Here is a 27,156-nt window from a genome sequence, read left to right as displayed (position 1 = left end):
GCAGGCAAGCATTTGGTGTGGGGCCTGTTCTTGTGCTTCACTGATCCCTTTAATGGCGCATTCATCGTGTGCCTCAGCCTCTCATCTTCTTCTTGAGCTTGCAGGCGCCGCTTATTCTCTTTCTCCTCTCGCTGTGCTCCATATCTGCTCACTCTGAATCGAGTTCTTCAGAGGAAAGAAGTAGGCGCCGCAAAATGGAGAAAGCGCTCATGAAAGTCGCGAGCTTTTCCATTGCGAAGAAAGCTAAAGCGGAGATCTCCTCCATCGGCGACGATCTCTCTGTAAGACGAACCTTTTTATGTTTCTGATTTCTCCTATTTTTCATTCTATGTAGTTGGGTTCCCCCGATATTCCAATGGTCGAATCCTACAAGATTTGTTCGGCCTTATCCAAGAAGCGGTAAAAGAAGGCAATGTCGATCTTGTGCGGAAGAAGAGCAGTGTGCGTGTTGGAATCCAGGATAATCTGGAGCCGCATTTGGGGAAACAAAATTCCCCAAGGATCAAAACTTGTTATCCTTGCTCAGGGTTTCGATGCAAAGATGGATTTTTAGGTCATCTCGAGGACGCAGGCTAAATCTAAAAAACTTGTGTCTTTTACATTTTGGGTTTTGCCCATTTCTTCTTCATACGAGGGAAGAGGCGCATGCATGCCTGCATTTGAATTTTTATTGATGTTTTGTTGATTAATGCCTTATGATGATCATCATGCCATCAGCGTTTTTCAAGCACGGTGGAGGACAAGGCTAAGTGGCTCTTTGAGAAGCTGAAAGGTGAGGGATTCTGTATCATTGTTTTGCCGTCAATTTTCAACTTCCCTTCTTGCTTCTAGGTAACATGATCTTTCTTATCTTTCGTAATTCTGGTTCATTTCAAGATATGTTATATGGATGCTCAATCCTTCACCTCTGACGTAACTTTCTTTGTCATTTTTTTTTAATAATTGAACCTTCAATGGAAGGTAGAGTGTGGCTTTCTTTGGTTGAGATATTCTTGTACATTAAGATCCCACTTACTGATTGCTTGTTCTTGAGGCTAGTCTTCTTTTTTCTGCAAAAGTTTTTTCCTATTCCACTATTTTTTTTTTCTTTCTTTTTTATCTATCATAACCCTCTCATATGATTCTGAAGTATATCTAGTTCATATAACCGGAGTTTCTTCATACTTCTGCAATATTACCGTGTTCTAGGAGAGTACTTATTAGCGGGATTAGATCACTCAGACCAAATTAGCCTTTTTTTGCTTAGCTCAACAACATCTTTGGGAATAAACTAGACATAAAAAAAGAGATGATTTGGTAGTTTATGTTTAATATAAACGATTAACCAGAAAGCAGTCCTTCGTCTAAAAATTACAGGTTATCTGAAGAGAAATGTTATTTGATGGATTAATAAAGAGAAGTTAAACTTTATCGACTTTGATGCAAGATTTTGTTATGCAAACTGTGAAGAGCTGTCAAATGATAGAAATTAGTAAATCTCAGCTAGATTCATACAAGGAGAGTGATGAGGAATGTGATGATCTGAAAGCACGATGATGATTATGCCTCTCGAAGAGGAATACCAATTAAGCATACCATACTTGGATGCTTTTTGAAGTTTCCTAAGAATCTATTAAGTTATTGGGTGAATTATTTTTCTTATAGATTCTCAATATTCTTTTAAATTACACTTTATGGATGTATAGGTTATTCATTCAAAAGAAAACTATTCAAAAACTAGAATTTTCTTTTGTGATGTTATTGTTAATAAGTTAACAAGTTGCTTGTGAGTAGACATGCCTTTTTTATTTGATTTTGCAAACCAGTAAAATTTAAGATGATTAATTTGTCTGTGATGATTATAGTCAACCTCCATTGTATCGACTTTAACATTTTTAAGTTGGATTCTATAAAACCACAGAAAAAGGATGTATCTATTGGTAGTCATTGTGCTCTTATTTTCTTCAGGGAAACCACCAAAATCTCTACCAGATCTCCTTCGTGAGTATGGCCTCCCACAGGGCCTCTTTCCAAGGAACATCATATGCTATGAGTTTGATGAATCGACATTAAAGTTGACTGTTCACCTTCCTTCCGCCTGTGAGATCAGCTTCAAAGATTCCTCGGTGCTACGATATGCCAAGCGCATCAAGTGTACATTGTTGAGAGGGAAGTTGTCTGGAATTGAAGGCATGAAGACGAAGGTGCTGGTTTGGGTCAAAGTTACCCAAGTGAGTGTGGAAAGCTACAAGTCAGACAAAATCTGCTTCATGGCTGGCATGAAGAAACTGAGACCGAAGGATGCGTACGAGATGCCCCGTGATTCTATCAAGGTCGATGAGTTTTGAGGTTGGTACCGAATCATGTTGCCTTTCATGATTCTTTCAGTTGGAAATCATGTTTGGAATTGCAAAAGCTGCAAGATCTACATAATTGTTTTAGCTTGGTTAAACCTTAGGTGAATTATGTTCTGGGTTTTTTTTGCTAATTTAAAGCAAATGCTGCATCAGAAAATGGTTCATTTTCATTGTTCTATGTCTGCTGAATAAAACTGAAGCCAGGTCTTCATGGATTGGATGTGTAATAGAGGCCTATGGTCCTGTTCCTTCTCCTCCATGGTCCTCTGGTAACCTGCTTCCAGGTGCCCACTCTTTTCACTTCTAGCAGCGATACCCTTATGCTTCTTCACTAACAAGGGTTCGGGGTGAGAGTGATTCAGACGAGCGGAACAATGAGTGGAGGTCATGAGGTCAAGTACATTTGGTAAAAGTCAAAATCGCTCGCTTCCAACGTTCCCGCTGCACTTGATATCAGGTCATCACGAGCGAGGTAAAACACGACACTCAACTCCACAAGTCATCCGAGATGATAAATGATGATATACTTACCATATAAGATCGCGGAATCAAACCACAAGACTCTTAGGTCAAGTACATGCAACAATGGACAATGGAGGTCATAACTAATTGCTAATATTTGTATGCACTCGTCATTATTTTCAGAATTTTAATGGATGCAATTTTTATATGATTTTTTATTCATTCGATAAAAAATTAATTTGCTCTGTTTTTTTTATTAAAAAATATTTTAGGTATTCAAGAGGATAATTTTTAAAATGATCCTGAGGTTAGATTTTTTTAGAATATCTTTTAAGATTTTATTAATATCAAAATACCTTTATTTTTATTTTATCAAAATGCCATTCTTCTTTAACCAATGAATACTATAAGTGGTAATTTATATGGACAGAGACATTTTAGTAGCAAAATAAAAATTTAAAAGAGCATTTGAATACTAATAAAATCTTAGTGGACACTTCAGAAAATTAAACATTAGAAATATTTTAAAAAATTGCCCTACATAAAAACTCCACCAATAAAATAAAATAAAATAAAATAAATGAATAAAATTTCCATTTAAACTCAAGAATTTGTTAACAAAAGAGATCACTAGAATAAAAAAATGTTATTATTTTCTCTTTAGTCATGGAAAAGGATAATACTATAAAGAAAGAACAATACTGAATATGATATACATTTAAGTTGTTTTGTCTCATGAAAAATATTTGTAAACTTTTATTATATGATGTGATAAAAATTATGATTTATAAATTTTTATCAATGGAAATATATAGATTATTTGAGAAAAAATAGTTTATATAAATTAAAATAAACTAATCTTACTATTCATCTGGCTCATCAAACTAACGGCTTGTGATCAATTCAAGCAAATCCCTTCCAATTTATGATTAGATGAGGAATGGTTGCGATCACTTCTCCACACGAGAGTCTCTATCGGCAGGGGACTCACGTGCTATCCGCTATTATTTTTATTTTTTTTATTATTATTATTTTATTTTTATTATTATTATTTTTGATGAAAGCTATCCGCTGGAGAGAGAACAAAGAGAGAGAGGGGGAGAGGATAGGGATGGAGTTCTTGTGTTCGTTTCGCCTGCTTTTCTCCGAAGTCTCGAAGTCAGCTCTCCTTTTGCTGCGACAGCCCCGACGGTCGTTTTATGGGCAATTGATCCAGGTAAACTTCTTATCTGTAATCTGGAGTAGAAGGGGGTTTCTTCTTAGATCTCTTTTGGCACGATCAGGTGCTTTGGAACCCCATTCCCTTCGATAGGAAGAAGTAGCTCTTGTGCCCAAAGTTGTGATCTTTGTCGGACTTTGATTTTCTCGTGCGATGAATCATGTATGATTGTTCAAAGGATGCGATTGTTGCTGCTGGAAGTTTTGATTTCCCGAGTGCTCGCCGTGTCTTTGGTTGGTTGGCTGTTTGATTAGGGTTTCTTTTTTGCGGAGGAAATGAGATGCTGTCAGATGCTAAAGATGATACCTTGGTCACTACTAAATCGCTTTCGCACGTTGTTTTGGGTGTGAAATCTGGATTCTTGTGCTATTGTATCAATCGAACTAGGTTGTCTTTAGAAGGTCAGCATTGTAGAGCTTTTTCTTTTATTAGCAGTGCAAGGGTACTGATACGCTACAGTACTTTGAGTTGATGATTGGAAATATTTGTATCTCTAGGTTATATTTTGCTAAATGGAACTTAAGCTCAAAGAGCTATTCTATTCTGGTCATGGTATGGATGGAACATAGGAGAAAGTTCTTAAGACTAAAAAAAATGATTACAGTGGAGTGGTTGGGAAGAATGACTATATTAATTATGCAACCTGCTACCAGATAAGAGAATGTTATATATATCTTAAGACTCTAACCTATTCACAGATCATACTTCTTATTATTATTTTTCTTTATTAACACAGAAACAGCAGTATTTACCATTAATTGCAGCCGCAGCAGTATAGTTATTGATCCTTTTTTGTTTTACTCACATTACGTTGATTGCAATGTTCCTATAAGTGAAATCGGCTAGAGATAAAAGAAGCATTCCTGTGGCTTTCTGCTAAAAACACTTTTATTTTGTTACATTTTTTTTATTAATATATGTTTCTGTTTAGTTCAGAATCTGATTCTTATTGAAAGTGTACATCCCTTAGTTGCTCTGCTAAAAACCTTATATTGTTTGCATTACTGACTCTTATACACCATGGTATTTTCTCAAAAACAAAATACTTAATTTAGTTTAATTAGTCATAATTTTCTTATTCCCTTTAGTTGTTGATTCCAATGTTTATACGGGTTAGTTTGGCAATACTGTGATTTTCTATTATGATTGTTGATTTGTTAATATGACTTGTGATTCAGCTAATATGGTTTAATCTGTCTATAGGCAATTCACTGTCCACAGCATCATAGGGATGCTGGCATAATTTAATGTTGTTTAAGTTGTGTGATAAGTATTTACATTTGTTCTACACTATGTTCATTGTAAAAAAGGTTCTATTTTATATTGGAAATGCATCAAAAATACCAATAGACAACTGAGTTTGTCACTTTATAGAACATCCCCACTCTGACACAACACTGGTTTTTTTGACTAATTTGTTCCAATATTCTAATTATCTAAGGAGCTTATATTTTCCTTTTTTTAACATTAAAAAAAGGCAACCTAGTGCACGAAGCTCCCACCATGCAAGGTCCCGGAGAAGGATCCATTGTACACAACCTTACGGCTATTTTCAGAATTCGAACCCGTGAGCTTTAGGTCACAAAACAACAACTTTACCCAAGGCTTCCCTTCTTTCCTGTTTTTTAACGTATTATCTTTTAATGTTTAAGTGTGACATTGCTGCTATGATGAGTATATCATACAGATTGTTGCAAGTATTTCTTGACTAATGTACTGCTATCTAGACTTCATACTATGCACTAGTGCACTTTATAGATTCTTTGACAATTGTTCCCTGCTTTTAGTTCTTTGTCCATCTCATTTTCTATTAATATCCATATCTAGGAAGCTTAAATGGCTTATGAAGATAAAACAATGGCCAATCGCTCCTCTTCTCCGAAAATTATGGCACCAGATATCTCAAATCCAAACAATGTGGTTTACATAAATTCAGAACTAGACCCAGCTAACACACATAATCTGCAAACAGGGTCCTTGCATGAACCTGTGTCAATCCTTTGGGATATTGAGAACTGTCCAGTCCCTAATGATGTTTGCCCTGAAGATGTTGCTGGGAACATTCGAATGGCATTACGGCTGCACCCTGTCATTAGAGGAGCTGTCACAATGTTTTCTGCTTATGGGGATTTCAATGCCTTCCCTCGAAGGCTAAGAGAAGGTTGCCAAAGAACTGGGGTTAAACTAGTAGATGTTCCAAGTGGGCGAAAAGATGCTGCTGACAAAGCTATCTTAGTTGACATGTTTCTTTTTGCACTTGACAATCGGCCGCCATCTTCGATCATGCTAATCTCTGGGGATGTAGATTTTTCTCCAGCTTTGCATATACTTGGTCAGCGTGGTTACACTGTAATCCTTGTAATTCCTTCTGGAGTTGGTGTTTCGTCAGCTCTCATCAATGCTGGGCAATTTGTTTGGAACTGGCCTAGCATAGCACGAGGTGAAGGTTTTGTTCCTGCGAACTCTTTTATGGCTGGTGTTTCTGATCTCGCTCCATGTCTTAGTAGTTGTGGCATAGAAGTGACACAAAATATTCAGAATGATGAGGAGGCCATTGTCTACAAAGGAATTTCTCAACATGAATATGTCACTGAATCAAACATTGGCCGTGACCTTTGCCACAACTCTGCCTATACATCTGGAGGAGTTGGTAAAACTTCATATTCATTCAATGAATACAGCAGCAGCAACTTCACAGGGCCTTATTTTTCATCAAAATCTCAAGGATTCCCATCATGCCTAAATAAAGGTGCAGGAGTAGATAACAATGTAACTGAACAAGCATGGTGGGTTCAGCCAGGAGACCTTCAGGGTCTGAAAGGTCAAATAGTCAAGCTGCTTGAGATGTCTGGCGGGAGTATGCCTCTTCCTCGTGTTCCTTCAGAGTATCTAAAGTTCTTTGGCCGGCCACTTTATATGGCAGAGTATGGAGTATGCAAGTTGGTGCCCCTCATTAAGAAAATGGGCGATGATACATTATTTGTGGTTGGAAAGGGACATAAGAAGCTGGTGTGCCTACGCAACAGTGATACGAGTTTTCCTGGTAGACCAACAACCGTGAAGATTGATAAGGGAAAGCAAGTTCTGGAGGAAAACACGGAGATAATTGCCTCTGCTCATTCAGGATACTCATCTGATGGGTTCTCGGATGATGAGAAGAATGATGATCCTCTCTTAGGTTCTGGTGAGTTTGGGGATCAACTTCAATGTATTAGACAAGAAGTACAAGAGCTTCTCATTTGTTACTCTTGCCCTGTTCCCCTTAGTTCATTTCAAGCTTTATACAAGCAGCGATACAAGAAAGACATCAACCTGAGAAACTTTGGAGTGGATAGTCTGGAAGAACTGATGGAGAAGATAAAAGATGTTGTGGCATTGGTTATGGATCAGGCAAGCAATAAGTTGTTTCTCGTATTGAGCTTTGCAAGCAGATGAACTCAGATGCCATTATGAAGGATTATCATATCATCAGTCATTAGGCTTTGTTTGGCTCTCTGTCAGCTGGTTGTCTTTTTCTTTCTTTTTCCAACAAACACTCAGGTTAGGCACTTGTGCTTCCTCACCTATATGGCACCTTTTCTTTTGGTGTCTGTAAAGTCTATGTGAAGGTGTGGAAGCTACATTTGGTGCATGTATTAGTTGAAGAAGCTCTATATTTTTCATGAGCTCTAGTCCTTTTATTGGTACTGTCTCATTTGTTGTGCTCTAAGCAATGTGAAGGGGAATGAGCCAATTAGATTTGTTATGGTCCAGCTCTTTAACTCTCAAGTTGTATATCGTTGTCCCTTGCTTTTCAAGCAATATGAATCAGTATTGTCGATACTTTTCCAAATGCACTTGAAAAACTAGGTCAAACTCTGCATCATGGGTATTTTCTTCACCATAATTGGTTGATATGATGTTCATCTCAAGATTATGAGCTGTGTCTATAAAAATGTACTTGTTTCCTACCTTCTGTTTGTGTATATGCTATGCATTTATTTGTCAATTCTTGTTTGATCGATCCGTCATAATGACATCAATTTGGGGTGGTATCCTTTATAACATTTGTTGTTTGTGTTCTTGTTTATAGACTCAAGTCACACACAAGCTGCAAATGGTGGACAAGGCCCTTTCTGTATCCTTTCTCCGCCTCATTTGACTTTTAAGCTCCGCTCATTTATCTCATAAATACTCCATTAATTCATCCAGTGCCATTGCCACACTACTTACAGTGCATTCTTCTCGAGCATATTTTTTTGGAAGCAGAGGGCGATCTGTTTTGTCCACCATTTTGCTGCAAAACGTTGCGGCTTTAATTGCAGATCTAGCATAAAATTTAAGGCAGAGGGAAGCATATAATGCAGCCGAGCCAGGCTGCGGCAGGTGTTCTGGAACTACCGAGGCAGGGGATGGAGACGGCGGCAGGGTTCCAGAACCAGCAGCTGTCGCTGGCACGGATCAAGAAGATCATGAAGGCGGACGAGGACGTGCGGACAGGGGCAGAGCTAATGTAGGCCCAGTGTGGCAGTTGCCCACACTTGCCAGAAAAAAAATGATTATTCTATGGGGCTTTGCTTGAGCCTACCACATTGAACAATCTTGCTCTGTTGTTTGAGCCCTTAAATGATGTCCCTTATAATGTTGGGAGCTCATCATCTGCTAGTCACTAGATTGTCCCGTCCTCGAAGAAGATACCAAACACCAACTAGTCCACAACACTTCCATTTACCTGGCTTTCGCCTTTGATGATTTCAGGGGCTAAATACTCATGAGTGTCAACAAAGGACATCAATCATTAGTTGGCTCGACCACAAATTCCGGCAGTGTGACAACCTGCTGCTCCGGTGTCTCTGCCCAAGATTTTCTTGTTATTTTCTTGTTCTTGTGGGGAAAGAGTCTTGGTATAAAGCAGCTGAAGTAGGCTCAATGCATGCTGATTGGACAAAAATGCACCATTATATGTTTGGAAAGATTTGAGTCAAGTGATGATTTTATCAGAGTAGGGGAAACAATACATCTCAAAGAGAGATCAAAATCAGATAGCATTATGTGCCCATCGTCATGAACAGGTACATTTTCCGGTTTCAAATCTCTGTATACGATTCAGGAGCATAAAATCTATTCGAATTTTATTTGAAGTTTGAAAATATAAATAATTTTGACGAGGTCTGTTGAATATAATTATCTTTATTAGGTGGATTTATTTATAAGTTGTATATGTGAATATGATCTGAACCTTTCAAAATGGTTTCAGATAATTAGATGTGGGTTGAATATGTAAAATCCTTTAGTTCGATCCGTTATCATTTATGAGATGATAATAGATTGATTACTTATATTGTTGGAGTGTATACTGAAAGCCTAAACTTTTGTAAACATTTATGTTAAATAAAGAATCACATTTGGTCAATTTATCTACATTTGTTTGTAGTTGTTCAATTAATTTATATTGTAGATAACATAGTATGTGGTGTCACATATAGAAGATGATGTTATCAGTACCTTATCAATTATAAATAGTAGTTCACGACCAAAATGGAAAGGAACAAACCATTGGAAGGTCGTAGTGTAATTAGGAATTAGTTTACCTTGACTATATAATTACACTAGTACACTTAGAGTGTATTGAGTAGGACCATTTGAGGTCGTTTCTTTTATACTGACTTTATAAAGAAACAAAGACCTCGGTTATTATGGAAGTGTCTGCTCTTAATCCTAATATAATAACAAGCACATATATTTGATATTTATTTCTTTAATTTATCAATGGGTGAGATTTAGTTCGATGAATCAATAAGCCTGATAAGTTGGGGAATGGTATCACTTATAGTGTGTGTTGTTGATTATAGAAGGAAACTGTGTCCTAGAGATACTAGGTTAATAATGTCCTCAAGAGGAGCTCATAAGGATTGTCATGTTAAACCCTGCAGGTGGACTTAGTCCGACATGATGATAAGGTTGAGTGGTACTACTCTTGGACTAAGATATTAATTAAATGAGTTGTCAGTAACTCAATTAGTGGACATTCGATATCTTAAACACAGGGAGACTAACACACTCATAATAAGAAGGAGCCCAAAAATGTAATTTGGGATTGGTGCGGTAATTCAATAATAGTTCTCTAGTGGAATGAATTATTATTGATAAAATTAAGTTGTGTGTTCGGGGCGAACACGGGATGCTTAATTTTATCGGGAGACCAAAACCAATTCCTTCTCTCGGTCCCTATCGTAGCCTCTTATTTATAGAGTACTATACCCACCTATACCCACCTACCTATGAGAAAGGGGCCGGCCAAGCTAGCTTGTGGTTCAAGCTAGGGCCGGCCCTAACTTGAACCCAAGCTTAGGTGGCCGACCCCCATTAAATTAAAAAGAATTTTAATTTTAATTTTTATTATGTGGAAGATATAATTTATTACAGAGAATTAAAATTAAAATATCTCTCTTTAAAAAGATCTACAAAAAGATTAAAAGAAAGAGATTAGATCTCTTTCCTTATTTGTAGATTGGAAAGATATTTTATTTTTTCTCTCTGAAAAATTATTCACATGTTGAAAATTAAAATTATAGAAATTTCTTTTTATCAACCATGAAGGGATTTTAAAAGGAAATTTTATTTTTTTTAAAAATTTCCAAAGACAAAAAAGGAAGTTTTAATTGTTGATTAAAATTATCTTATTTGCTCTACATGAGGTGGCCGGCCACATACAATTAATTAGGAAAATTTATTTAATTTTTTCTTAATTAATTGTTGTCAAGGATAGTTAAGAAAATTTTATTATAAATAAATTTCCTTATTTGACAAAGCCAAGGAATATAAAAGAAGGGGTAGGGGTGCCTTCATGGTGAACAACCTCTATTATTTCTCTCTCTCTTTTGTTCCTTGGTGTGGCCGGCCATCATCATCATCCTCTCCCTCTCTTCCTCTTGTGGTGGCCGAACCTCTTTCTCCCCCTTGGAGCTCTTGTGGTGGCCGGATACTACTTGGAGAAGAAGAAGAAAAAGGAGAGAAAGCTAGCATCTCTTGGAGCTTGGTTGGTGTTTTGATTTTCTTCCTTGGTGAAGCTTCCTTATTGTGGCCGAACCTAGCTTGGAGGAGAAGAAGGTGGTTGGTGGTTTTCTCATCTCGGAAGATCGTTGCCCACACAACGTCCGAGGTTAGAAGAGGAATACGGTAGAAGATCAAGAGGTCTTTCTAGAAGGTATAACTAGTAGTTTTTCCTTTTCCGCATCATACTAGTTATTTATGGAAATAATACTAAATACAAGAGGCTTACGTTCTAGTATTTCGAATATGTTTTTCGAAGTTGTGTTCTTTTGTTTTATTTTTCCTTGTGATTTGATTGTTTTTTTCGGTTAACCTAAAGTTATTTTAGGAAATTAAATATTATATTTCTATAAAAGGTTTTGTCTAGTCGGTGGTGGTTGCTCCCATATCCAAGAAGGCCATGTGCCTCGCCACGTCAGTACTGGGAACCAATTATGGAAATTAATATTTAATGGAATTAATAACTTAAGGTGATTTGCGTCGAACGTGTTAAGTTCCGCAGGAGATCCAAGTCAAAACCTAAAAGAACAAATAGATTAAGTTTTGGATCAAACGTGTTAAGTTCCACAGGCGATCCAAAATTTAATTTAAAAGAACACATGGTAGCTAGGAAAAGGTTCAGATCTTTGTACAAAATTTTTGTACAGTGGAACCTCTAGGCTTTCCGAGTAGCAACCAACATATATAAGGGGAGGTTTCCAAGAATTTAGGGTATCATTTTGACTTAGTTTCTTGTTCTCCATTGACAAGAAACTTTTCAGCGCCATTATCCCCTAAGTCCCTTGGAAGATACTCTCTGTTTGCTTCCGCTTCTTCTTCCTCAGGATCTTATAGATGATACTAAAGGACAAAGACATGACTTTTCAATCAAATTATTTGTTACTATGTTTATGTATTTATTTTCTTATGTCATGTTTTCGATGAAAACGAAGATTCATGCTCATATGTTTTTGTACTTTCTATATATGAATTCTTATACGGTTTATAGAATTCATATGACTTAGATTTTACAAGAACTATCAATTGGTATCAGAGTCAAATTGTTTGGTTTCATCGTTTTTATTGGTAATAAAGTTTAATTTTTCATCGATTTATTGTTTGTATGCTATATCAAGTTTTTCCTAATTAATATAAATTTTTTGATCGTCAAAAATTATATAAGAGAAAACTAGGATAAACTTGTTTTTCGAATTTTTCGTGATTCTGGAATGACGAAAATTATCACTGTTTAATCTAATTTTAAGTAAAATCGTGATGATTCAATCAATTATTTTAGTTGAGTAATCGATTGTCGAGTCTTAAATTTTGAATAGAAATAATAAAAAAATTTAATCGATAAATAATTTTAAATTCGTGACTACGTTAATTATTAATCAATTAGAATTATTTTTAATCAATTGAGATTAAAACAAATAAGGGAAGGATCTATTTTGGTGAAATTGAAATGAATGAAAAACGTAAAAGAAAGAAAAAACAATAAACATATTTAGTGTTTCATGCCTAAAAAAACTTATGTATTAAATATTTTATTTTATTTTTTACATGAATAATTAAGGAATTAATAGTATTAAATAATACCTTTTAATTATAGAATTTAAAGGAAGTTTAGCTTCTTAAGGAAGGATTCTATATATGGTCATTAGTCATATATAGTAGATTTTCAAATTAACTATGATAATCGATTGGATAAAACTGATCTCATATGATATCAATCGATTGATAAATCTAATTTGGAGTTATCAAGGTTGATTAAGTAATCTGTTTGGTTAAAGTTCTTAAAATTTTATTGAGTCTATCTACCCAACGTGCTACTAAGTTGAACTAATATGTCGGCCCAAAGAAAGACACCTTAGGTAGGTTTAGTGCATTTTGTTTTGGTAGACGTATATCTATGTTAAGAGTAATCGACCCAAAGGAATGTTACTTTTATGCCAGATATATACTCAAGGTAGTCTACAACTATAGAACAGAATTTATTCTGTTCAGATCATGTACAAAATATGTTGGCCCAAAGGAAGACATATTGCATGATAGATTAAAGTTGTTGTAAGCTATAAACCATTTTATAACTCATATAAAGTGTCATATTATACGTACAATGGGTCGGCCTAAAAGAAGACACATTGTGTGACCAATTAAAATTTGAGTTATATCAGAAAGTATCGCTAACAAATAATGTGTCGACCCAAAGGAAAACATATTATGTTGTACTTGATATCTCATAAAGAGCACATTCACTACAACAAAAACTGCAAACGACAACGGATATTATCCGTTGTCGTAGGGTCAAAAAACCGTTGTAACTGAGGGTGTTGTAGAATGTATTGCCCTACGACAACGGTTTTGAATCCGTTGTCTTTGTAGACATTTGACAACGGTTTTTATCCGTTGTTATTTATATGCCCAAAATTTGGCTACGAAGGATACGACAACGTTTTAAAACCGTTGTGGTAGATAATTTCAACAACAGAAATAAACCGTTGTTGTAGACATTTTTTACAACAGATATAAACTGTTGTGGTAGATAATATTTGACACGTTTTGTTTTTTTTACAACAGTTTTAATATATTTTACAACGGATAAAACCGTTGTCTTTTATCACTTTTTACAAAAAAATTTCGTTGTGGTTTACCTAGTTTTTACAACATTTTTAACTGTTGTATTTAATGTTCATTAATACCAAACAACCAATCTTATTTTATTATAAGCAAACCACCAATACAAAACTAAATATTTACTACATTAAATCCAAAATAAACATCCATATATAATTCATCTTGTAGCCACATATACAAAAATATACAAAATGAGTTGTTACTCATCAAAATACACATGTTTTCCATTACTCTCCATATACATTAAATCACATGTTTTCCATTTGCTGTTCTCCATATGGCTTTTAATTTACAAATTAGCAAGGCAAGCTACATCCTAACAAAGCTCACTTTTTGCATCAAAAAAATTCAAGCCTCACGAATTGCCCGACCTGCAAGAGAAAATTTAACAAAACTTATCAAATTCCAGAATTCCAAAAGGAGAATGTAATTAACCAATCTGTAGTGCATAGAAGGGAAAAACAAACCAAATGAAGGAAACAAAAAGAGATGTTTATTAGAGAATAACAGTACATGGAATCTACTAGGAGCAGTGATACCTAGCTTAGCATAGTTTATTAAATAATTAGCACTGCATGCAATTAACATTATTTAAGTGAACTATCATCCAAGATCAATAGAATCCATGCAAAGCGCATTACATCCATTAACATCTTGAAACAAAATATTCATGCAATTTTCTGTGCCATTTTTCAGACTGCATTACCTTTGAGACCTGGTAGGCACAATATGCTTTTCCATTTTGCAAGTAACAAGTTATGGTAGGGTGAATTGTTTGTAGAGCTAAAAAAATTCCACAAATTCCTCAAAATAGAAATCACATATGCACAACTTTAATAATTACATAGGACACCTAAAAGAACCAAAGTGTCAATCAAATAAGTGTAGATTAAGAGCTATAACATTCACTACATTCCAGCTGGAAAAATAGATTTTTCATTCCCATTTCATCAATACAAAGAGAAAATCTAACAAATTTAGCTGCAATGCACGTGCAATTCACGGGTAATTTACATTGCTCGTCCAAGCAAAAGTATATAGAGCAAACTATTAAGAAATCAAACTGCAGTATATAGATGTCAGCTACTCACACAACCCAACCATTATTAATTTTGGACCACAAAGAGAGACAATAAATAAGGGAAATGTCAGCTAATTGTAGAAATGCAAGAATGAAGTATTGAGCAAAGGAGATAGCTAGCTGTGAACAAACAAATTATTAGCACTAAGGAATCAAAATCAATAAGTCATGGAGTCACAAACAAAGTGTTCAACCATCTTTTGAAGTCTAGTAATTTATACCTAGTAATGAATATAGTCTAGTACGCAATCTGCCCATTCGGATCGCACTTCCTCAATTTCTTCGTTGGAGTAAATTGTTTTCATGAACTGTTAACAAACCCAGATTATATTAGTAAAAAAAATCAGTAATGAAGAAGCAAAGTCAAATAAAAGAAATTATTTGAGAAAATTGAGAATATGTCAAATATTACCATTGAGCTAAGTGAATCCTTCTCACCGGTAGCATTTCCTTCAATAATTTCTCTCATAAATTTCATCACATAAAACCCACATTGTTTAGCATCAGGTTGTCAAGGACCCTATGTTAACAAAAAATTATCAACAAATAATACACAGTTAAATATTTTTAAATTAATCACAAGTAAACATATGTGTGTATATATAATATACAAACCTTTACGACTTCCCACATAGGCTTCTTTTTCTCTTTCCTTTGCTTGTTCGAATTGAACAATTTCAAGCTCCTTTGTACAACAAGAGTTGACGTATGATTAATAAATTAAATTAAATGCTTAATTAAAAAACAAATATGTACTCACATATCCACTACATATTTACAGTCCTCATAACGATTGTGATGATTAAATGAATCGAACAAATAAACCATCTCCACATAAGGGTCAATGACAGTCAAAATCCAATGACAACTATGCACAAAACAGAGTCAATGCATAAATTCAACAGAATTGTTGAAATAAATCTATTAAAAATGGAATTGTAATATTTATTTACCTAACATTATGAGGTGCCAAAACTAGTTGATTTTTTGTTGCACCACTCAGCCTATCAGTCAAAACACTTGCCTAGCTATTCAAGTATTCAGTCTTTTCATTTTTGTCAAGTTTGGATACATATGACATTACTGGAAGGGTTTGTGGATCCACAAATATGAACTTATCCCTAATGAACAGATTAGGGATAAGTTAACTAATAGAATACTAATAAGTTAATTAGTAAAACGTAAGAACAGTGCAATAAATATTAATAAGTAAGAGAATTACTCGATATAAGGATCAACGTCAACATCATTTTCCAAGACATAACGATGTGCTTGATGCAATGGACTATGCACCAGAGCAGTGTAACCGCTGATGAAGTGATACATTGTTTGCGGTAAAGTAAGTTTGCTAACTGGTGGAAGCACGCCAAAAGCATCACATGCCAAGAGGATGACATTCTTAGGGTGCGGACCAACACACAGTATCTTCGCATTAGGAATATACTCAATTGGATATGAAGCTCGAGTGTTCTCAGCAACATCAACAATTCCATTGAACTAGATTCCCTTTCACACAATACCAATTCACTCAAGAAGTTTGTTTCATCTTGTTAATCACCTGTAATAGAGTTATCAGAGTAGTCTACTTCCCTAGTGTGTTCATCGAAAACGATGTTTTCCAACACTGCAAGAAATTTGCAAACATTAGGACAAAAAAATATGAATGGTTCCAGTTCAAAGTGCATGTCGAGTTTGATAGGGCACTTGCCGGTTCCAAATTTGATGGCATTCCAAATGTCAGGTTCCTTCTCCTTTGTTAGGCTGATATATTTTGCATAGCAACCTCCTTCAATGTTTGAAATACCATTTTCACTCCAGCAATGCTCATCATCGCCAATAAGAAGCTTGTTGTGGTCTGTAGACAGAGTAGTTTTCCCTGTGCCTAAAACAACAAAGCAAAAGTCATAAGAACAAAGAAGCCATATGGCGAAAACACTGCAGTGTAACATAATTCTACACATTTACACATGGAATGCTTCTAGTTAAATTGCAAAGGGCAGTATAGTAACCATGCAATGGGCAGGTGATGCACCAGAATCTCGTCCGACCAACACTTACCTGATAGTCCAAAGAAAAGGGCAACATCACCATCTTTGCCCATATTGTTGCTAGAGTGCAGGGAGAGAATGTTTCTTTTAGGCATTAGATAGTGCATCACGTCGAACAAACCCTTCTTCATCTCCCCGGCATACTGTGTGCCAAGGATGACCATTTCTTTCCTATCAAGATGAAGATCAATGCTGGTGGAGGTAGTCATGTAGTGTGTGTATCGATTAAATGAAAACTGGCCAGCATTGTAAATTGTGAAGTCCGGAGTACTGAAATCCTCCAGTTCTTCAGGCGTAGTACGGATGCACCTGCGATCCTTCCAATTATTTCATGCAAAAGAGAGTTTTTCTTCTTCTAGTTTACATGTTTTGGATATCTGAATCCTCTAGATATGTAGAATTATGCCAAGTGCAGAAGTTGATCTACGAATTGTATTTATGTAAAATACCGGAAAATAGGCGAATATTAATAAGGGAATTTTCCAGAATTTTTGGAAATTTTTCGGGAATTTTTCGGAGCTCGTACGGACGAGTTGACGGGGATAAAAACGGGGTCCGGAAAAGCTTGTTTAGGCTACCCCATTTAAGTGAGGAAAAGTTTATATATATTAATTCTTTTTCTTTTTCCTTATTTTTATTCCCGTTTTCTTTTCCTTCCCTCGACGCCGAACCGTGCCATTTCTTTCCCCTCCCGCGCGTGCCGAAGCCGATGCCGAGCCCTAATCGTCGGCCGGCGGTTTCTTCCTCGCCGAAGTTTTAAACCCCTCGGCACTTCTTCATCCCTTCTTCTCTCCCCTCGCGTGCTTGCCGAGCCTCACCCGACGACTCCACAGCCGACGGCTGTGCCCTAATCGCCGACGCACCCCTCGGTGCCCTAGCCAGCCCCGGCCGACCGGCGATTTCTTCTTCCTTTCTCTGGTCCGACGAGTTGCCGCCGGCTGCTTGACCTCAGCAGCACAGCACCCCGAATTCTTCTGCCCTGGGTTCTGCCGAGCCTCATTTTCCTCTACCTTCTGCCCAACGTCCATTGCTGACGCCAAGGTCCAGCAACCATCTGCTGTGCTTCAGACTCCACCGGCGGGTCTTCCTTCTTCGCCACCAGTCGCCGGCAGAGAGGAAACAAGGGGGGTATTGAGTAGGTAAGGCATGTTAGGTATTTGGATTGTTGATTTGGGATCCTATGTTGGATTTGTTGGCTGATTACAGTGGTATTTGTCACTGATTTCTCACAGCAGCTTCTTCGGATCTCGGCATTAAGTTCTCTAGGATTTGAGCAGTGTTGAGGCATCGGAAAATTTGGGTAAGGTTTGTGTTAAGTTAACTACTGCATAAGGTGAGGTGTAGGTGTTGATATATTTGGTAATTTGATTTCTAAACTGTATTAGCAATAGTTGTTAACCTAGATCTCAGTGAAAGGTAAGATTTTTGGGTTTAACGTTGTGGATTTAGGTCTTGATGTGGATAAGTTAATTGATTATCAGTTAAGGTTGATCAATAATTAGGGTTTTTCCTAATTGAGTGAGTAGTTTGATTTAGTTATTTAATATATGTTGAGTAACTAAATTATATGTGTTAAATTAGGTAGGTTGATGATTATGACTCAGGGTTTTGCCCTAAATTGTGTTGAGAATTTTATTTAGCAATTCATTTGAATTTTAGCTAAATAAAATATCTGTATATCGGTATTTCAGGACTTTGACGCGAGACGAGTATCTCGGAGTCAGGATTTGGACCATTTTATCGGAGGCGGGTACTTTTGACTTTTTGTCTTTGATATGCCTAGTAATGAAATTAACATATTGCATCAATTGTGTTTCTTATCTGTTTCGGTTAATCACTACCCAAATCTTGGTACGTGCTTGATTGATTGATTGATTTGCATCTCATGTATATTTTACCTGTTTATACATGCTTATAGGGGGTAGTGATATACCATGCTTCACCATGTTCAGGACCTAGGTTTTTATACCTTCTGTGTACCTTTGATTCGATATGATTCGTTGACCTAGGGTGCACTTTTCTATATATATGGATTAAGTCAGGATGTTTATATGGTTATTGCCATGCATCATTTGCATGATTGCATGCTGTGCGATAGTCCGCTCCATTATTGTTGAGCACATCGCCAGTTACATGGATCTGCACACACCACCACTCATGGGTTAGTGGTCGATTCAGGCAGAGTGTGTTGCAGCAGGGACTCTGTTAGGCACCGTTGGTCCGCTCATGGGTAGTGTGACACAACGTGTTATCCGGCAGGGATTCCTCCCCGTCACTGTGTACCGGGAGTTGAGAGCATTGCGCTCCCCCATTTATGATTTGGAGTAGGAGGATAGGTGTACTCCGACAGCATCCCGTCCACTCGGTCACTCATCAGGAGTAGTGACGACAGAGTGCACGGTTGTCACAGCCCTACCCACTCGGCCTCACTATTGTGTGCGATATGATCGACTGGCGTCAGGGGTGACCAGGATGCATCATTGGCATCATATGCATGATGCATTTATTGCTTGTGTTTGTGGTTGCTGCATTTATATGCTGCATATTGTTTGGATACCTATGTTTGACATGCATATAGGATTCCTATACCACTCGGACTGTTTGACCTTATACTCAGGACCTGGTTAGTACGGCATTCTCCTGTTTACTTCAGATGCATTTTTATCTTTCTTATCAGGAGACTGTACGCATGATTAGTGCTAGGTGTTGTTTCTTTACTTTGCATATCAATTGTACCTGCTGAGTGTTGGACTCACCCCGCCTCCATTGTTGATATTTTCAAGTTGATGCTGTCAGGAGAGAGTTCCAGTTGCTGGTCCCTGCAGACCTCGAGGATGTGATTGGGTTTTCGTTTGATTTCCTTTTCTGTTCTAGACTGTTTGCACTTGTTATGTTCTGGATTTATTTACTTATGGACATCGTATAGATTTTATTATATCAATGGATTTGGATTTTGGATTTAATCTACTACATGCCTGCCTGGACGGCATAAGAGGTGAGTTCGTCGGTTTTGAGCTTTACGAGTGTAGTTGAGTAGGGTGGATTTCGAGTCAGAGTACTATTGTTGTTTACTATTATATACTGCGTGGTTGTGACAGCCAGAGGCTGAATATATATATAAACTGCGTGGTGATTGTTATTATTTCCTGTTATTATTCCAGCCGTCTGTGGCTGAGGTATATGAGATGTAGAAAAGTTTCAGATTGTCCACCGTACAGGGGAGATGCTGTCGAAATTTTCTCGGACAGGGTCTCCTCTGGGGGCGTGACAATTTAGTGGTATCAGAGCACAGTTTTACGATATTCTATTTTTTTTGTATTTTGGATTTTCGGGATTTATCTGATTCCAATTTATTTGGTATCAGAGCGGGTTATGATACCTGCTTTTGGTGTTCTGGAGATTTATCGGATACCGGTTGTGGGTATTCTGGATATTTGGGTTAGCCAGGTTTGCGAGTCAAACTGGGCATTATCGGATTTTCGATATGGTTATGTTTCGGATTTTCGTTTCGAATTTATTTGGATTTCCGGCGATATGTTCAAATTTGGGGACTGGACAGCGACGGAACATCTCCAGACGGCAAATAGGTATGTTGTTATTTTATGTTGGTTATATTGGTATTGATATCTGTAATTTAATTTAACAGATATGAGACGATCTACTCGTATTGCTGCGAGACGTGGTGCTGGTCGACCACGTGCGAGGACCACGGGATCTCTGGATATGCCAGAGATGCCCACTGTTAGTGAGTCTGTCAGTCAGGGACAGACTCAGGATGCAGCGGGAGCATCGGGCTCTCAAATCCCGATAGCTCCTGTAGAGATACCTACTTTGGCCACACCGATGGTATCCACGCCTACCCTGTTTACAGTACCATCAGGGGTACCATTGGTGTACCCGACATCTGCTCCAGCGCAGCCTACGTCGTATTCAGTGCTACCACCACTTGGATCTACAGTGTATCCTATACCAGTGGCACCTGTACCCCCAGTGCCTACAGTAGCAGCTGCTGCACCATATCCGGTACCATTACCTACCGTACCTCCAGTTGCCACCACCTTTGTTCCCCAGACAGTACCACCGACGGCTTATGCTCCGGTGTATACAACAGCACCGGGAGTTCCTCCTCCGGTTTATTCCGCAGTACCACCTGTAGTACCAGCTCCAGTGTTTCCGCCAGTTCCTGCAGCCATCCCGACACAGCTCACTGATATTGTCGCTACACGAGCTAGGATTCCAGCACTAGCTGAGTCGATGAAGACTCGTTTCACTCTTTTCCACGGAGATCTCGATCCAAGTATGGCTCTGTCATGGATAGAGACTATGGAGCAGACTTTCTTCTATATGGCTTGCTCCGAGTGGGAGAAAGCAGAGCTGGCTGCTTACCATTTACGGGATGAAGCTAATGCCTGGTGGGTTACTCAGCGTTCTATTATTGGTGAGCGCAACGTCACATGGACCAGGTTTAGAGAGGCTTTTGAGAGTCGTTTCTTTCCACTGTCCTATCAGATGTCTCGCCGACAGGATTTTATGAGTCTGAGGCAGAATAATCGCTCAGTGACCGAGTATAATACTGAATTCCTCCGGTTGGCTCAGTTTTGTCCAGAGTTAGTTGCGGAGGACAGAACTCGCATGATGCAGTTTATACAGGGATTGGATGGTTATCTGCATGTACAGCTTGCCGGATTAGGGATTACATCTTACTCTGATGCATTGAATCGAGCTTTGATGATAGAGTTAGCTCGGCAGACAGCATATCCGGACAGGAAAAGAAAGCATACGGGTCAGACATCAGGGCAGGTCCAGCAGACTCAGGCGACAGGACAGCCTCAGAGTAGTCGCAGACGGTCAGGTCAGGGTACTTCTGGGGCATCTCGTAGGCCTCAGAAATCAGGGCGGTCTTCTTCAGGACGTTCCCGGTTTTCTCAGCAGAACCGGCAACCACCTTCCGGTGATACTCATTGTTTCAGATGTGGATCCAGAGATCACCTCACCCCAGCTTGCTCTCTGGGACAGTCAGTTTGCTTTTATTGCAAACTGCCGGGGCACCAGAGCCGAGATTGTCAGCTGAAGGCTCAGCACACGGCTTCCGGAGGGTCAGGTCAGAGGGGACAGTCTAGTCAGTCAGGGGCATATCGAGGAGGGCAGAAAGCCCAATCTTCACAGCGTCAGCGGCATGCTTGGACAGGAGTACTCCAGTGCTTCTGTAGCACCCCAGAGTTTTGCTCCAGGACCTTATTATCCGACTCAGGGGCAGTATCAGACTCAGTCCCAGCCAGCTGCACAGTATCAGTCACCATCCTCTCAGTCTTATCTGGCACATAGTCCAGCAGCGCCTCAGTGGCAGGCTTCTGCCCAGCCGCAGCAGCCGCTGGCAGCATTACCACCTCCTCCTCCGCCAGAGACTGGTCGTGTTCATGCTATTACCAGAGAGGATGCTCAGCGGGCCGACGGATCCGTTTTCCGCGGTACGATTTCCATTTATGCATTTACTGCTGATATTTTGATTGATACTGGTAGTTCGCACTCTTTTATATCCCGTACCTTTATGCGGGAGATTGGTAGATTACCTACTGTTAGGTTGCGGCGATTGACTGTCTCCCTACCGTCCGGTGATACTTTAGACGTCACCCAGGAGATCAGAGGTTGCCCGTTAGACTTTGGCAACATGATACTTACGGTAGATCTTCTAGTATTGGAGATGGTCGAGTTTGATGTCATTCTTGGCATGGATTGGCTGTCAGTGTATCATGCTACCGTTGATTGCCAGACGAGGGTGGTCACCTTCCGGCCTCCGAACCAACCCTCGTGGAGTTTCACTGGCATCAGAGACGACGACATCTCGATTATTTCGGCGATTCAGGCGCAGAAGCTGCTGTCTCACGGCTGTCATGGTTTTCTGTTATCGTTGATCAGTACTGAGGACAGTAGTAGTTCGCAGCTCTCCGACGTTCCTGTTGTCCGGGAGTACCCAGATGTATTTCCAGAGGAGCTGCCAGGTTTGCCTCCCAGAAGTCCAGTGGAGTTCGCTATTGAGCTGATTCCGGGAACCGCGCCGACATCGAAAGCTCCGTATCGTATGGCATCAAAAGAGTTGAACGAGCTGAAGGTTCAACTCCAGGAGCTTTTAGACAGAGGATTCATTCGCCCTAGTGTTTCACCATGGGGTTCTCTAGTTCTATTTGTCAAGAAGAAAGACGGCACCATGAGGTTATGTATTGACTACAGGCAGCTGAATGCAGTGACCATCAGAAATAAATATCCATTACCACGGATTGAGGATTTGTTTGATCAGCTCAGAGGTACATCAGTGTATTCTAAGATTGATCTGCGATCCGGATATCATCAGTTGAGAGTCAGAGATTCTGATATCCAGAAGATAGCTTTCCGTACCAGATACGGTCATTATGAGTTTTTGGTAATGCCATTTGGGCTTACCAATGCTCCAGCGGTGTTTATGGACTTGATGAACCGCATCTTTCTGGAGTATCTGGATCAGTTTGTTATCGTTTTCATTGATGACATATTGGTCTACTCTCGTTCCGAGGAGGAGCATGCACAGCATCTTCGCACAGTCTTGGAGATTCTCCGGCCACACCAAGCTTTAAGCAGTTCGGCCCAAGTGTGCAAGCAGTCGTGGTTTCTAGCAGAGGTATTTCAGTTGATCCTCAGAAGATCGAGGCTGTCACCGGTTGGGAGCAGCCGAAGTCAGTTCAGGAGATCCGCAGTTTTCTGGGATTGGCCGGATATTACCGACGTTTTGTCGAGGGCTTCTCGCGTATTGCTATGCCACTGACACGTCTTACCCGGAAAGGCGTGAAGTTCATATGGTCCGAGGATTGCGAGACCAGCTTCCAGGAGCTGAAGCGGAGATTAGTGTCGGCTCCAGTTTTGGTTTTACCTTCTGGAGAGGATGGATTTGTACTTTACACCGATGCGTCTCTTCAGGGTTTGGGCGCTGTTCTGATGCAGCACGGCAGAGTAGTCTCTTATGCTTCTCGTCAGCTGAAGGAGCATGAGAAGAACTACCCAGTTCATGACTTGGAGTTAGCTGCCATCATCTTTGCTCTGAAGCTTTGGCGTCATCATTTATACGGTATCACATTTGAGATTCTCACTGATCATAAGAGTCTCAAATACATTTTCACTCAGAAGGAGCTTAATCTCCGACAGAGGAGATGGATGGAGTTCCTGAAGGACTACGATTGTACCATTAGCTACCACCCGGGAAAAGCTAATGTGGTTGCCGATGCGCTCAGCAGGAAGTCCAGAGGGACTTTGGCTTGCCACCGGACTTCAGTCACGGACTTGATTCAGAGTTTCTCGGAGTTAGATCTTGAGGAGCAGGGACCGACAGAGCAGGGTATTCTTGTTACCATGGTTGCTCAGTCGTCGATCAGGACGAGGATCCGAGAGGCACAGGCCAGTGATCAGCATTTGCAGTTTATTAGCAGTCAGATAGCTTCCGGGCAGCAGACCGAGTTTACACGAGACGAGGAGGGTATTATATTCTTCCGAGGCAGATTATGCGTACCTCAGTCTCATCCGGTCTTACAGGAGCTACTTCAGGAGGCACACCGTTCTCGATTTGCGATCCATCCAGGCGGGACCCGTATGTATCGAGACTTGAGGCGTTCCTATTGGTGGAACGGCATGAAGAAAGACATCGCGGATTTCGTAGCTAGATGTCTTGTCTGTCAGCAGGTGAAGGCTGAACACTGCAGGATTACTTCAGCGGATTCCTATTCCTGAGTGGAAGTGGGATCACATTACCATGGACTTTGTGGTAGGGTTGCCGAGGACACGACGAGGCCATGACGCGATTTGGGTAATCGTTGATCGATTAACCAAATCAGCGCACTTCTTAGCGATCCGGAGGATTGATTCCCTGGATCGATTGGCAGATCTGTATTGTCGAGAGATCATCAGACTACATGGTGTTCCGTTGAGTATCATTTCGGATAGAGATCCACGGTTTACGTCTCGGTTCTGGCAGAGGCTGCAGCAGGCCTTGGGTACACAGCTCCGTTTCAGTACAGCTTTCCATCCACAGACAGATGGACAGTCAGAGCGGACCATTCAGACTTTAGAGGACCTGCTGAGGTCATGTGTTATGGATTTCGGAGGCAGTTGGGAGGATCATCAACCGTTGGTAGAGTTTACCTACAACAATAGCTTTCATTCGGCTATCCAGATGGCACCGTTTGAGGCGTTGTATGGTAGACCTTGTCGGACACCCGTCCTTTGGGATGAGGTTGGAGAGGCCCAGTTGTTGGGACCTCATAGAGTTCATCAGGATGCAGAGTTGGTCCGTACTATCAGATGGAGGATGTCAGAGGCGCAGGATCGCTAGAAGAGTTATGCTGATCGGAGACGCAGACCACTAGAGTTCTCTGTTGGCGACCATGTATTTCTACGAGTTTCACCCACGAAAGGGGTGAAGAGATTCGACCTCAGAGGTAAGCTAGCTCCGCGGTACATTGGTCCTTTCGAGATCTTGGAGAGGATCGGAGCAGTAGCTTACCGACTGGCACTACCACCGTCCCTGTCAGGCGTGCACGATGTATTTCACGTATCGATGCTGAGGAGATACGTGCCTGATCCGACACATGTGCTGGCAGATATTCCGGTTCCAGTTCAGCCTGACATTACATATGAGGAGGTTCCGGTACGGATTCTCGATCGGAAGGAGCGTCAGTTGCGGAACAAGACCATCCGGCTGGTTAAAGTCGGATGGCAGCATCATTCGGATGAGGAGGCTACTTGGGAGCTTGAGGATACGATCCGAGCTCGATATCCCCATCTTTTTACGTGAGGTATGTGATTTATTTACCGTTCAGCATTTATACTCTATATCTGTTGTTAGTACTTGCTGATGGTAGATAATGAAATTTGGGGACTAAATTTTTATTAGTGGGGGAGAATGTAAAATACTGGAAAATAGGCGAATATTAATAAGGGAATTTTTCGAAATTTTTGGAAATTTTTCGGGAATTTTTCGGAGCTCGTACGGACGAGTTGACGGGGATAAAAACGGGGTCCGGAAAATCCTGTTTAGGCTACCCCATTTAAGTGAGGAAAAGTTTATATATATTAATTCTTTTTCTTTTTCCTTATTTTTATTCCCGTTTTCTTTTCCTTCCCTCGACGCCGAACCGTGCCATTTCTTTCCCCTCCCGCGCGTGCCGAAGCCGATGCCGAGCCCTAATCGTCGGCCGGCGGTTTCTTCCTCGCCGAAGTTTTAAACCCCTCGGCACTTCTTCATCCCTTCTTCTCTCCCCGCGCGTGCCTGCCGAGCCTCACCCGACGACTCCACAGCCGACGGCTGTGCCCTAATCGCCGACGCACCCCTCGGTGCCCTAGCCAGCCCCGGCCGACCGGCGATTTCTTCTTCCTTTCTCTGGTCCGACGAGTTGCCGCCGGCTGCTTGACCTCAGCAGCACAGCACCCCGAATTCTTCTGCCCTGGGTTCTGCCGAGCCTCATTTTCCTCTACCTTCTGCCCAACGTCCATTGCTGACGCCAAGGTCCAGCAACCATCTGCTGTGCTTCAGACTCCACCGGCGGGTCTTCCTTCTTCGCCACCAGTCGCCGGCAGAGAGGAAACAAGGGGGGTATTGAGTAGGTAAGGCATGTTAGGTATTTGGATTGTTGATTTGGGATCCTATGTTGGATTTGTTGGCTGATTACAGTGGTATTTGTCACTGATTTCTCACAGCAGCTTCTTCGGATCTCGGCATTAAGTTCTCTAGGATTTGAGCAGTGTTGAGGCATCGGAAAATTTGGGTAAGGTTTGTATTAAGTTAACTACTGCATAAGGTGAGGTGTAGGTGTTGATATATTTGGTAATTTGATTTCTAAACTGTATTAGCAATAGTTGTTAACCTAGATCTCAGTGAAAGGTAAGATTTTTGGGTTTAACGTTGTGGATTTAGGTCTTGATGTGGATAAGTTAATTGATTATCAGTTAAGGTTGATCAATAATTAGGGTTTTCCTAATTGAGTGAGTAGTTTGATTTAGTTATTTAATATATGTTGAGTAACTAAATTATATGTGTTAAATTAGGTAGGTTGATGATTATGACTCAGGGTTTTGCCCTAAATTGTGTTGAGAATTTTATTTAGCAATTCATTTGAATTTTAGCTAAATAAAATATCTGTATATCGGTATTTCAGGACTTTGACGCGAGACGAGTATCTCGGAGTCAGGATTTGGACCATTTTATCGGAGGCGGGTACTTTTGACTTTTTGTCTTTGATATGCCTAGTAATGAAATTAACATATTGCATCAATTGTGTTTCTTATCTGTTTCGGTTAATCACTACCCAAATCTTGGTACGTGCTTGATTGATTGATTGATTT

General features: G+C 39.7%; 3 protein-coding genes across 3 annotated transcripts; 2 read left to right on the top strand and 1 right to left on the bottom strand.

Moving 5' to 3' along the window:
• Positions 1-2,506, top strand: LOC122008272 (uncharacterized protein At5g01610-like). Its single transcript, XM_042563950.1, has 3 exons — positions 1-281; positions 718-772; positions 1,948-2,506. Exons 1-3 carry the CDS (start codon positions 195-197, stop codon positions 2,325-2,327), a joined length of 522 nt encoding a protein of 173 aa, XP_042419884.1. The 5' UTR covers positions 1-194; the 3' UTR covers positions 2,328-2,506.
• Positions 2,507-3,731: 1,225 nt separating this feature from the next.
• Positions 3,732-7,849, top strand: LOC122010658. The gene is made up of 3 exons (XM_042567168.1): positions 3,732-3,766; positions 3,863-4,014; positions 5,990-7,849. Exons 1-3 carry the CDS (start codon positions 3,732-3,734, stop codon positions 7,450-7,452), a joined length of 1,650 nt encoding a protein of 549 aa, XP_042423102.1. The 3' UTR covers positions 7,453-7,849.
• A 6,164-nt stretch (positions 7,850-14,013) lies between these two features.
• Positions 14,014-17,822, bottom strand: LOC122010657 (phosphoenolpyruvate carboxykinase (ATP)-like). The gene is made up of 6 exons (XM_042567167.1): positions 17,758-17,822; positions 16,805-17,103; positions 16,455-16,628; positions 16,308-16,370; positions 16,012-16,221; positions 14,014-14,036 (listed from the first exon to the last, which is right to left on the bottom strand). Exons 1-6 carry the CDS (start codon positions 17,820-17,822, stop codon positions 14,014-14,016), a joined length of 834 nt encoding a protein of 277 aa, XP_042423101.1.
• Between the last annotated feature and the right edge of the window lie 9,334 nt (positions 17,823-27,156).

Source organism: Zingiber officinale, chromosome 8A, assembly GCF_018446385.1.
Source record: "Zingiber officinale cultivar Zhangliang chromosome 8A, Zo_v1.1, whole genome shotgun sequence".
NCBI classification, from domain to species: Eukaryota; Viridiplantae; Streptophyta; class Magnoliopsida; order Zingiberales; family Zingiberaceae; genus Zingiber; species Zingiber officinale.
The sequence above is the reverse complement of the archived record's forward strand: the minus strand, read 5'-3'. Positions and strand labels throughout refer to the sequence as shown.